General features: G+C 37.9%; 1 protein-coding gene across 10 annotated transcripts in view; it reads right to left on the reverse strand.

Annotated features, from left to right (window-relative positions):
* The window catches only part of RBFOX2 (RNA binding fox-1 homolog 2), a 257,056-nt gene that overhangs the window by 50,692 nt on the left and 192,333 nt on the right, over positions 1 to 14,031 (reverse strand). For all 10 annotated transcript variants that reach the window (XM_024743493.1, XM_024743494.1, XM_024743492.1 and 7 more), the window contains one exon: positions 10,221 to 10,445. In XM_024743493.1, the coding sequence (XP_024599261.1) occupies positions 10,221 to 10,445 (225 nt within the window). The remainder of the gene's footprint in view (positions 1 to 10,220; positions 10,446 to 14,031) is intronic.

Consider the following 14,031-nt stretch of genomic DNA (forward strand, 5'->3'; position numbering starts at 1 on the left):
CATTAGTTATAATTCTCTCAGGGTTATACATTTAGCAAATGGAAGGAGCTGGGAGCTAAACCTAACTCAATCTGGTTTCCTAGCTCAAGCGCCCTAACCACAATATTATATAAATAGAAACAGTTTTTAAAAAACAGCTTTAAAAAAAATTCAGTCTCTCCTGATAATATTTTAGAAAGTGAGTTGGGACAGTTTTCATTATGTCATTTTACAGTGCCTTAAAGAAAAATTTGGTACTACAATCCATGAAGATCCATCAACTAGACTTGTTAGCATCTAAAATTTAAAGCAATTTTATAAATGTTTATAATGGAGTATATACTGGGTTAAAACTGGTGGAATTAGATCTTATGAATTCCTTCTTAAAGAGTACTCCTAACATGATAGAATATCTTTCTAAAAAGTGAAATCTTGGCTTATATACTTAGTTACTGAAAATCAGGGTAATTTCACAGTGCTAAAATAACATACCAAGAATACCTATGCATATAAAATTATTTTTTCCAGTGCTAACACCAAACACAATTTTGGGGGCATAAAAAATTGAATTTACATTTATGTAGAATAATTCCTTACTTGAGCAAAAGTACGTTTAGATTTAGTTATTTTAAAGAGAAATGCTTAAGTATTTCTTCTGTGTATCTGAATATTGCTACAAGTCAAATTCTGAGAATCTAGTCTTGTTTGGGCATTTAAATGTCAGCTAACATTTTCCCAATAAACTAGTAACTCAATTTTCTTCAGAAAATATCTAGTTCTGGGGCTTCCCTGGTGGCGCAGTGGTTGAGAGTCCGCCTGCCGATGCAGGGGACGCGGGTTCGTGCCCCGGTCCTAGAAGATCCCACATGCCGCGGAGTGGCTGGGCCCGTGAGCCATGGCCGCTGAGCCTGCGCGTCCAGAGCCTGTGCTCCGCAACGGGAGAGGCCACAACGGTGAGAGGCTCGCATACCGCAAAAAAGAAAATATCTAGTTCTATTTTCTCAGTGGGTCAAAGTGTTATAAAAAAGAATTCTAAATGGCATCATTTGTATATGTAATATTAACATATATTACCCCAGGAAACAAAAACCAGTATCACAGTTAACAAAAACCACAGCGAGTCACTTATTTTTTTAAAACCACGAGTCAGAATTATGTAAAAATTATATATATAAACACCAGAGACAATAATCTCAATTTTTAAAAACTTTATACTTAACTGAATGATTCTTTAATATTTTTTTTTTTGTGGGATCTTCCTGGACCGGGGCACGAACCCGTGTCCCCTGCATCGGCAGGCGGACTCTCAACCACTGCGCCACCAGGGAAGCCCTATGATTCTTTAATATTTTAATGTACACTTCAGAATGAAAGAAATCTGTAAGTATGTTCTAGTTGAAGTTCTTGGGTTTAAAGTTGAAGAGTAAGTGGAAACTAAGACCATGTCTAGAGATGCCTTTTATTTTTTATAATTTACATGGGGAAGCAGAAAAAAAGCCCTTGACTTCAAGCAGATTTCCTGAGTCCCAGCTCTGTTCTGAGCTAGCTGTAACCTTGTTCAAGTCGCTTAAAACTGCTGACCTCTGCTGTAAAAGGAGGGCGTGAGATGATTTCTAAAATCTATTTTGGCTTTAAAATTCAGTGATTCTAAACAGAGTTTACCGACTTCAAAAGATAGTACAAAATATTTACGAACAATGCACAACTCTTGTAGACAGGTTAAGAAAAACTGCACGACTAAGTTAATCATCAGTGCTTCTTTATTCTTACCCTAACATACGGGAGAGCAGCAAGGGCCAGTAGAGCAGAGTATGACCGTTCTCAAAACTTTTCAGCTTCAGTTTCTTTTTTTGAGGGGTGGGGTGGGGGTAGAATGGGTAATAATAATCAGTAATTAATAAGTAAATTAAAATAAATAAATGAAGGCATGCAAAAGAGAAGAAGCAACAATCATAACTTAACAATATTAACAATTTGCTGAAAGGGTGTCTTGAGTCTTACATGAACCAAAGGGCAATTCTCTCTACTGAAAAATATGCATGCCTGGCTCTGAGTGTGGTTTTCTGCAGCAACTTTTGCATTTCAGACCAGGCTATAGTTTCCTCATCAATCCAGCTGTGAACTTGCCAAGCTGCTCATAGGCAGCTTTTCCATCTCTTGGAAAAGTGGATGACTGCATGAATGAATCCTCTGTTGTCCCAGGCCTCTAACTCTAGCGTGGAGATGGAAAATGCTAATGATCATACCTATGCTGCAGGCTGAAGGTAACATTGCCCAACAATACACAACATGAGAGAAGGATATGGGCCCCATTTTTACCATTATATTCCAGAAGTCCTGGTGTGGGCAAATGGACCCGCTGTTAAGTGGTATAACTTCCTGGCTACATTTGATGGGTCACCAATCTACAAGGCATCTTCAGGTAAGGGTCAGTGGGTAATTCCAAGGGAGGACGGTTAGACTGATCTTCTGATGGTAGAGAAACACAAGGAAATCTGGCTTCAACTCCAGAGAAAGGGTGTACAAAAAAGAGAAGAAACCGAGGATGATGAACAATATGGGGTCTTGGAGGTGTGCTCAAAGGCCCACCAGTGAGGAGGGCTATAAAATCTACAGATTATGATATAGCACAGCAGACCACTCAACTATTCCCTCAATTTAGATGCACCAACAACTCTGTTCAAATACTTCAAAAGATGTTACTGACTAGCAACTTACTCTGCCTTTATAAGCTTATTTTTTCATTCAAAAACCACTTACTAAATGTCCATTGTATACCATTGGGAGTAATAAGAGGAGGGCAAGTAATAGTTCCTGCCCTCACGGAAAGTATGATCCAATAGGTTGGCAGAATATGTACACAAATATAAATCTTGTATCTGAAGATCACTCACCAAAGCTTATCTACTTCAAATACTTTGGCTATTTACGCCTGCTGGCATTTGGAAAGTATCTAAACATACGGGAACTGAGGTCCTTTCTTCTCTGCAGGCAGGCTCAGTGATAATCAAGCCTCTGCAGACCCAGCTGGGAGACGCCTAACTGCTATCTCTCTTGCTAATGCACACTACGGGACCAAATGACTGTCAAAACAAGCTCTCATCTTAACAGTACAAGAAGCATCTAGCCCAATGTTAAAATCAGTTTCTAAAATATATTTTGGAAATAAAACTCCAGATTTCATTGCTTATTTCTCATTTTTATGTCAGAAATCCTTTCTTTTTGTTCTCTCCATCAACAAGATGGGACTATCCAACATAAACAAGATCTATTAAAATACAGCTGTAGCTCACAATAATAAAAAGCGCAAATAAATGACATCAACCAGGACAGCTGATTTAAAAAGACGGTAAAAGCAATTATCTCAAAGAACTATTTAAACAAGTAATCTCCAAAGCTTTTCTAATTTATTCTCACTACAATTCCGTCAGATAGGAATTAGTACCTTCATTTGATAGGTGAGGAAACTGAAACTTGGGGGGTAAAATGATTTTATTCAAGATATAGTTATTGCAATAAGGATGAAAACTCTTTGACTCTGATCTCCTTATTTTACTCATCCAATCAGCTGTCAAATTCTGTTTATTCTATCTTCATAATTTCTCTTCAATTCACTTCCTGCTGTACATAATCACTGCAACCCCAATCCAGAACCCCATTATCAACTCCAACCATAAGACCCTTTCCTAACCAGTCTTCCTGCTCCTCTACTATCTTGTACATGCAAGAGATTAATCTTCTGAAGCACAATGCCGCTCACTTCCATTTCCTGCTCAAATACCTTTAATAAAGTAATTTCTCAGCCAGGCATTCAAATGCTCTTCCCAATTTGTACTCTCAAGGGACCTTTCTCCCACCTATTTCCCACTAGTCTCCACCAAGCACCCAAGCTTCAACCAAACAGAAACCCATGCTTTTATTCGAAGACATTTTGATCTTTCCCATCTCTCCAACGTTGCTTTGAGAAATGACTTTCCTAATTCTTCCCACCACCATCTAAAGATGTCTGAATTCTAGTCACTCATAATACAAGGCCCAGATCAATGCCATCTTCACCAAGGAGCTCACTTCTCTCTCCTCAGACCTCCCATGGCACACCTGTATCTTCTTTCACTTTTTTCCCCAAGAAATATTTACTGAGTAACTATTAAGTGCCAGGTACTATGACAAATCGGGGAATGCAAAAGAAGCTTACAGTTTAGTTAGGGAGACAGAAGTGAACAAAAAACATCACACCTCGTAAGTTCCACAAAAGGCGGTCGGCTCAGAAGTCTACCTGAGCCTAAATGAAGGATACATGAATTTGGCTTTGCCTAGGAGAGTCAAGCAGGGCTTCCCAGCAGAGCTAACACTTGGACTGATCGGGAGAAGACGCACAAGCATCTGCTCAGAGGGCCAGTGCACATATGCACGGTCACTTCCACTGAGTTGGCGATGGGGAGTCAGAGTGGCAGACTGGAGAGTAAAGACTTTGAATTCCCCAAGCAGAAAAACAATAACATACCACAAAGGGCTACTTTATGAGCCACAATAAAATAGTGTTTGTGGAATCAAGCTTTCAACTGAAAAGTGTTATACAAATTTAAGATCTCATTTATTTATAAATAACAATGCTTCTTATCTACCTTTTGAATTTAATTGGCTACAGGAATTACCAGACTCCTTTTATGAAACATATAAGTAGAAGGTAAAGGTTTAACAGAATAATGTATACGGTTGTCAAATCTAGGTAGGTTTTATAGCATACTGCTCTACTTACTGCTCAATCGCTCTCTCAACACACGCCACCTCCCCTGAGAAACACACACCCACACACAACTTCCAAAGGTAAAATGGCTTAAGAGCAGTGGATTCACACTCACAATTAAAATGGACACTTAAAAATATAAGAAGTATCGGGCTTCCCTGGTGGCGCAGTGGTTGAGAGTCCGCCTGCCGATGCAGGGGACACGGGTTCGTGCCCCGGTCCGGGAAGATCCCACATGCCGCAGAGCGGCTGGGTCTGTGAGCCATGGCCGCTGAGCCTGCGTGTCCGGAGGGAGAGGCCACAACAGTGAGAGGCCCGCATACCGCAAAAAAAAAAAAAAGAAGTATCTTCAACCAGAGCCTCCTAACAATTTCCCATTTTATTGTTAGCAACTTCCTAAAATGACAGAACTTGTGTTCTGTTTGCAGGCACAACTCAAGGATTTTCCATTTTCTCCTCAGCACCAATAAATTCACAATCTATTCATAAGGATTCCTAATCTTATTTCAATACATCTTTAGAAACTCAAATTGGTCAGTATAATGCAAAATTATATACTGAATAGTTTCTAATACGGATGAAGAACAGAAGTCTTAACTGTATATATTTATATTAAGGAGCAGAGCTCGCCGTTAATACTGTCATTAGAGACACATAATCCAGGAATCTGAAACAATGGGAAATGGTGGCAATAGGGAAAAAAAGAGAAATAAATGGGCAGTGGTGAGGAGAGGTGCAGTACAAACGACCATGAAGTGATTCAAGGAAGGGACTTCTGGCTCTGATGGCATGAAGAGGTCAGTGAATCCTCTCCTCAAAACAATAAGAAAACTTGTCAGTCATTTCATGGTCCTGGAAATCAATCAGAGGCAGATAATAAATAGAGAAGCTTCTTGAAAAGTTGCTAGAGCTTTAGGGTAAAACATGAAGGAGTCTACAAACTTACTGCCTGGGCCTACTCCAACTCACTAACCCCACCCTCTAATCCTCAGCTCTTCTGGGAGAGCTCATCAGGGTAGGGCTGGGCCACAAAACCCAGCAGCTTTGCTGCCAGAGGGGGCGGACTCCACTTGGGGTACTGGGGTGGGGGGCGCAGTAGAAAACCACAGACTTGTCCGCTAAAGTGGCACACTTGGTGGGAACCTAACAGGGGAAATATAGTTCTTCTAGCTTGAGGCTGTGGTCTGATTGGGGTGAGTGGTAGATCAGCTAGAAATCTGAAGGGAAGATCCTGGAAATGAGAGAATAGTAGAATAACTAGATATGATCTCCTCACATCCCTGGCTGACTGTGAACATATGCAGATGAGGAGGGGAGACATAAAAGGGTCCAACAGAAAGAAAAAGCCAAGGCATACTTGAGAACTGGCTGTACTGTGAAATGCACTTCCCAACCCAAAACCAGATCAGTAGAGGCTGGAAGCTTTCCACACTCCAGGTGCTTAAGCACAACTTATGCCCAAATCACTGGCTGACCAATAGGCTATGGAGACACAGGGGTGACTCCCAGTCAGGCTAAAAAGTAAAAACGAGAATGAAAATCACTAAGCAGACACATCAGTGGCTGCACACCACAGAGGAGCCCACAGTTTAAGTACAGGCAAACTATTTAAAACTCACACATATATACTCACCTACACCTCTCAAAAACAAAAAAAACCCAAAAAACTTTAGCGTTGTTAAAACATATTACTAAAATGTCTAATTTACTAAAAAGTTACAAGACATGCAAAGAAACAGGAAAAGTGTGGCCCCAACTCAAGAAAACAAGCAGTAACTAGAAACAGGCTCTGAGGAGGACTGGATGTTAGAGTCTGCAGGTGACTTCAAAGTAACAATTACAAATGTATTCAAAGAATTAAAGGAAATACGATGACAAGTAAGGAATCTCAATAGAGATACAGAAATCCTAAATGAAAATTCCAGAGTTGAAAAGTACATTAACTAAAATAAAAATTCACTAGATGGGCTTAATAGCCGATTTGATATGGCGGAAAAAAGAAAGAGTAAACTGAAACAGATCAACAGAAATTATCCAATCAAAAGAACAGAAAGAAGACTGAAGAAAAATGAGTAGAACCTTAGATTCTGTTTAGATTCAGCTTAAAAACAAACAAACAGAATCTGAACCTGTGGGGAACAAGCATCCCCATTACTTGTAGCAAAAGTCCCAGGAGGAGGAACAAAAGGAAAGAACAAATATTTGAAAAAATTACGTTCAAAAACTTCCCAATTTTGATGGAAAACAATCTACAGACCTCAAAATCTCAATGCACTCTACGTATGATAAAACAAAGAGATTTATCCTAGACATATCAGCGTCAAACTGCTCAAAGCCAAAGACAAACAAAAGAAGCTTGAAGACAGCAAGAGAAAAACAACTCATCACATACAGGGGAACAACAACAGGGTTAACAACTGACTTCTCATCAGAGGCCAGAGGGCTGAGGAGTTGGGGCAAAAATGTCAACCAAGAATTCTACAGCTAGCCTTCAAAAATGAAGACAAAATAAAGGTATTCCTAGGTAAACAAAAACAGAAAATTTGTTTCAAGCAGACCTAGTCTACAGAAATACTAAAAGATGTGCTACCAGCTGAAAGGAAATGACATTGGAAAATAACTCAAATCCATAGGAAGCTAAGAAAATCACTGGAAATGGTAAATTTCTTTAAAAATAGAAGATTTTTAAAGTAGTAACTGTAATACTATAGCACTTCATATATATATATGAAGTGCTCTCTCTCTCTCTCTCTCTCTCTCTCTCTATATATATATATATGACAATAACAGCACAAAGGATGGTGAGGGATAGAGCTATATTGGATCAAAGCTGCTATATTTTACCAGAATAACACACACACACACACACACACAAATATACACACAGCCATCAGCAGGTTGTGATAACTCAAAGATGTAATCCTTGATCAAGAACTAAGAAAATACATAAATAACACAAATAAATAACTAAAAAATCACAAAAGGATTTAGAAGGTACAGAAAGAATTATTTAACATAAATCAGTAAAGAAGGAACAATAAAGGATATAAGACATATAAAAACAAATAGTAAAATGGCAGACATAAATCCACCCACATTAATAACTACATTAAATGTAAATAGACTAAATACTCTGATAAAAAGGCAATAATTTTCAGACTGGAAAGTAAGATCCAGATGTTATGTTTTTTACAAGAGACACATCTTAGATTCAAAGAGTTTGAAACAAAATGAAGGAAAAAGATGTCATGCAAATAGTAATCATGAGAAAGTTCAAGTAGTTATATTAATATCACACGAAATAGACTTAAGACAAGAAATATTAATAGAGACAAAGAGGGACATTTCATATTGATAAAAGGCCCAACTGGTTAGGAACATTCTGTAGGACAGACCACCTACTAAGCCATAAAACAAGTCTCACTAAGTTTAAAAAGACTCAAATCATACAAAGAATATTCTCTGAGCACAAAGGGATTAAAGAAAAAAAACTTGAGACATCCTCAAACACTGGGATATTAAACAACACACGTCTATGTAAACCAAGATCAAAGAAGAAATCAAAGGAAAAATTTAAAAATATCTTGAACTGAATGAAAATGAAAACACAATATATCACATTTTATGGGATGCAGCTAAAGGGAAACTTAAAGGGAAAGGTATAGCTTTAAACACATATTAGAAAGGATAAAATTTTAACATCAATGATCCAACATTGCAAGTCAGGAAGCTAGGAAAATAAAGACCAAATCAAACCCAAAGCAAGTAGAAGGAAGGAAGTAGTAAAGATCAGAACGGAAATCAGTGACATATAAACACAACAGATTTTTGAAAAAGTCAATGAAATCAAAAGCTGGTTTTCTGGAACAAGCTTCAAAATCAATAAACCTTAGCTAGACTGACCAAGAAAAAAAGAAGACATAATTACCAAAATCAAGAATGAAAGAGGGGATATCACTATAGACGCTAAAGAAATTACAGAAAATGGGATTATTATTATGAGTAACTTTATACCAAAAGAATAGTTAATTAAAATGAAATAGAAAAATTCCTAGGAAAACACCAATTACCAAAATTGACTTAACAAGAAATAGAATATAGAAAAAAGAAAAGACTGATAACTAGTAAAGAAACAGACTTAGTCATTAAAATACCTTGATAAAGCCTCCGATTTATGTCTTTACTCTTTCTTTTTCCTTCTTTTCCAGTAGTTCTGTTAAGTCTGTGAGTTCATAATCATTTGAAGTGATCTGTATGATGTGATAACACACCTATTGTTAATTTATGACACTTCCTTTACTTGCTTACTAAGTAGTAAGAGATGAAGTCAAAGAGGTAGGCTGGGGCCAGGGATGAGTAAACCAAGTACAGTCTGGATTTTATTCTGTTAGGAAACCATTAGAGTCCAGCAGGAAAATAGCATTATTTTCATTAAAAAAAAAAAAAAAAGTCTCTTGGCTGCTATGTGATAAGTTAGGCAACAGTAATATAGAAAATAAGTGAAGAGGTTTGGACTAGAGTGGTGACGATGATGATAAACACCTCACGTGTATTAAACTCTTTTAAGTCTCCTAAAAGCCACTTGAAATAGGTGCTATTCATTTTACAGATGAGGCAAGCCAAGGCAGAGAGATTAAATAACTGGCCAAAGGTCATACTGCTACGTAGGAGTCACATTAGGACTCAGGCCCAAAAACTCTGGCAGAAGTGCTGAGCTCTTAATCATGCACACTTAAGACTATGGTCTTAAGATGAAGAGAAAGAGGCTGAAGTTAAGAAAATGTTCTAGAGTTATGGGGACCAAGACTTGCTAATGGACTGGATGTAGAGATGAAGGAAATAAAGAAATAATGACTCGTAGGTTTTGCCTGAGCAACTAGGTGAATTCAGTAGTATAATTATACAACAGAGAGAGCATATGAAATAGGAGGGAAAGGGGTCCTAGGACTCAGCCCTGGAGCACCACAACATTTAAAAGCTGAACAGAGAAAGAGGAACCAACAAGAGAGACCAAAAAAGAGCTTCTAGTGCTTAGGAAGGAAACAGGGAGCGTCATGAAAGCCAACAACTAAGTATTTCAGGGAGGAGGGGGGACGCAATGTGTAGAATGCTGCTGACAGATTCTGTACAATGAGGACAGAGAAGGGACCGTGAGGTTCTGCCAAATGAAGGTTACCTGTGAAGCTGAAAGGAGCAGCATCCCGCTAAGTTAACTCCCATCACTGTACCTACCTTGTTGTATTGTCTGTCCCATCTCTAGACTGTAAGCTCCTGGGCAATGACCGTGAGTTTTATGCTAAATCCTTATCTTCTAATTCCAACGCTTAGAGTAGAACTGAAATTACATAAGCGCTATGTAATGTAATGTAAATGCAAAACTATTTCAAAGGGTTTTCTGGTGTGATGATTAAAAAGAAGATTTCAATACGACCAACGACAACAACGACACACAACGACACGCCGCCTTCTGCTCGCCACCCCATCACTCACATACCGTCAGAGATCCGTTCTGTGTGCTGGGTGAGTTGCTGCTCTGCTCCCCGTGGGCTTGCGTGCTTCCATAGAGGGTCAGGTTATGCTCACTGGTCTGGCCGGCATAGTCCTGAGTGTGTGGCACTCCGTATTCTGTGGGAATCCCATTTTGCGGAGGTGGTGGAAATGGGATGGTAGTAAAAGGCTGAACCATTGCGTCAGGAGTTGTTGTTGGCTCCTGGTTACCCTAGAACAAATAGAGAAAGAGAAAATAAGGAGAAAAATTGACTTTAAATTCTCATCATATAATTATTTTTAAGGTGAGTGAACAAAATTCCCTGAATATTCTCTCATTGCTCAGGTAAAATGGAACACTTACTTACTGCCTCAGGATTAGGGGAAATACTGCTATATGTATACGTATAGGTGTATGTATGGAGACACACAAACACACCCAACTTCGGTCTATTTGTGGTTTCTAGACAGGTCCGTGATCATATTGAAGTTGACTAGTTGCCAAAGGGCCAAAGATCTTCCTTTACACCAAAAAATTTTAAATGCCAGGAAGCTTCTCACAGAAGATAAATTACAAGAGTTGAAATTCATTTGGACCATTAGTATTTTCTTTAGAACACTCTCTATCCCTTTAGTGATTCTTACGGGAAAACAAATCAATTTCACTAAATTACAATTCATAGCAATAGGCAGAATGACAGTATAAATTAAATTCTCAAAACCAGACAATATAGACCTCTAGATTTTAAGAACACAGAGTTCAGCAGAAAGCATATTATTAAAAAAATTAACCTTGGGATTTCAAGGTAGAGATTTATTTAAGTCTTGGCTACTAGGTTAATAAAAAATAAACCAACAAAAAAACCCTTTCCTTAAATTAGAAATAGACAAAAAAATTCCCCAGACAAAAAAATTTGAGTTTCTCATAATTACTGCTAGCATTACAAGACTAGCAGGATACCTCTCCACATGACATCCATTCCCAAATGTTTACTTGAGATCCAGTGTGATACATGCAATATCACTAAAGAACATACAGTAACTACAGGAAATTGTTAGAAGCCATTTTGGCTCCACAGCCCCTGTCTTACTTCTGTTCAGTCTAAGTTCAGATACAAAAGAGGAGTTTAAACCTTGTGTAAGAGATTTCATAAAGCCCTTTCTTCTCAACAACTGACCTCCTGACCTCCCATTTTATTCCAAAAAAGGCAGAGCCCTTATTTTACTAAAGATATACAAGTCTGCAAAGTCTGGAGCCACTGTTCTTCTGTAAGTAGTTGGCAGAGATGGTCAAATGCTTAAAAATGTTAGCACTTTGATAGGTTTCCCCTCTCCCTATATTTTATTTATTTATTTTTTATTATTATTTTTTGCGGTACGCGGGCCTCTCACTGTCGTGGCCTCTCCCGTTGCGGAGCACAGGCTCCGGACGCGCAGGCTCAGCGGCCATGGCTCAAGGGCCCAGCCGCTCCGCGGCATGTGGGATCTTCCCGGGCCGGGGCACGAATCCGTGTCCCCTGCATCGGCAGGCGGACTCTCAACCACTGCGCCACCAGGGAAGCCCCCCCCCTATATTTAGATATCAAGTCATTAGGGATCAAAGAAAATCCTCCGAGTCATGAGCATCACTTCCTTCAAACCAGGAAGTAATTCTTCTTCTTTCTTTCTCACTCCCGGTTATCCTTTCTCCCCCTCAATTTAAGAAGGGATTCTCTACCCACTGAGAGTTGCAGGAAACTGAACTTCCAGCAGCACTGTCTAAACATCATCCCAGGTTTTCAACATTAACTTAATGGCCATTAAACTCATACTGTCGCAAACAAAATGAATCCAAAACTGGAGAAAGATCTCACAATATTTTTAAAGGAAGGTTCAACCATCATTACGACAATCTGCATAAAATAAAACAGAACAAATGTACAAAGGCTGTTATAAATAGAGAAATATATAATCACAGATTGGAAAGCTGGATATTCTTAAGATGACCATGCATCCCAAACCCCACAAACACAATCAAAATCTCAGCAGGTATTTTTGCATAAATTGACAAGCTGTTATTAAAATTTATACAGAAATGCAAAGAGCCTAGAATAGTCACAACAATTCTGAAAAAGAACACAAACTACCTGAGTTCAAGACGGATAAAGTGATGGTAATCAAAACAGTGTGGTACTGGCTTAAAGACAGACAATAGATAAATGAGATAGAAAGGAATCCAGAGATAGACATAAACATTTAGAGCAAATATTTAGGCATCAAGTCAATTCAATGGGTGGAAGGAAAGACTTTTTAATAAGTGAAAAACTGAATACCCAATGGAAAAAAATAAACCTCAACTCTCAACCTGCATATGCAAAAAAAAAAATTAAAATATAACTACTAAAACTATGAAAATATAAGAAATATTAGGAATATTACTGCGGTGGGGAGGATTCTTAAGTATGATAGGAAACCTAAAAACCAGAAAAAAAAAAAGATTTGGTTACGGAAGTTAGGAAGGAAAGAAGAGAGGATGGGAAGGAGGGGAAGATTTTAAAGTCAAAAGAAAAACCAACTGGAGAAAATAGCTGCAAAGGTAAGACAGACACACTGGTTACCATCACTAAGTCAAGAGTAAGTTATTCAAACTGATGAGAAACACACAAATCAACAAAGAAAGAGGCAAAGAATATAACTGAACAATTCACAAAAGATGAAATACAAATGGTTGTATGATAAAAGTGCTTAATCTCATTAACAAATGGAAATACATATTAACCATAAGTCCAATTTTTTGTAATCAAATTACAAAAATATTAAAAACTTTTACTGACATATAATTGACATATACATTTAGCTCTCCATATCTGTGGGTTCTGCAGCATGGATTCAAATGACCACAGATTGAAAAATATTAGGAAAAACAATTCCAGAAAGTAAAACTTGAATTTGCCATAGTCCAGCTATTAAATTGTATTTACAACTATTTACAGAGCATTTACATTGTCTTAGGTATTATAAGTAATCTAGACATGATTTAAAGTATATGGGAGGATGTGCACAGGTTATATGTAAATACTATGCCATTTATACAAAGGACTTGAGCATCCATGGATTTTGGTATCTGCAGCGGGTCCTGGAACCAATCCCCTGTGGATACGGAGGGACAATTCTATAATAAACTGCAGCTATTTATTCATAGTGTACAATTTGGTAAGTTCTGAAATACATATGTACACTCATGAAATCATCAGCACAATCAAAACAGTGAACATATCTCTCCAAAATCCCCCAAAGTTTCCTCGTGCTCCTAATAAGTACATATTACTTTTGTAATAAAGCCTACAAAGTATTTTTTATATAAAAGAGAATGATGAAAAATGAAAAATGTAACCAGTAAGAGGAAGCTGAAGCTTCATAGGCTGGAGCACTGAATTATTGTGCTGTTCTTAAGAAAATGGTAGTGACATTATCTAGAGACAAAAATTCTTGTCTTTCATTTTAAAGTTATACAGCATCAAAATTCAGGCTGTCTCTGGTGTCTAAGAATCACATCTACATGGTACTAAGGATTGCTTTACATAAAAATCCTTCCCTTTATTTAGTTCTTAAAAATTATGCTAGCAAGACCTTAAATTTTTACCCATAATTTTTCAGGGAAAAAAATCATTCTTGTCACTCATCACTAAATAAGTTCTTTTCATGATCTCAAGGTCAGGGTATTGTAAATGATTTCTCCTTAGCTATTCTGGGTGTCCTAAGAAGGAAATAAAATAATTCTCTTCCTTCTCTTTCAAATTATTCAGTGTTCCCTACCTACCTACCCACCCACCCACCCA

Source organism: Neophocaena asiaeorientalis, unplaced genomic scaffold (assembly GCF_003031525.2).
Source record: "Neophocaena asiaeorientalis asiaeorientalis breed wild unplaced genomic scaffold, Neophocaena_asiaeorientalis_V1.1 scaffold332, whole genome shotgun sequence".
Classification (NCBI taxonomy): Eukaryota; Metazoa; Chordata; class Mammalia; order Artiodactyla; family Phocoenidae; genus Neophocaena; species Neophocaena asiaeorientalis.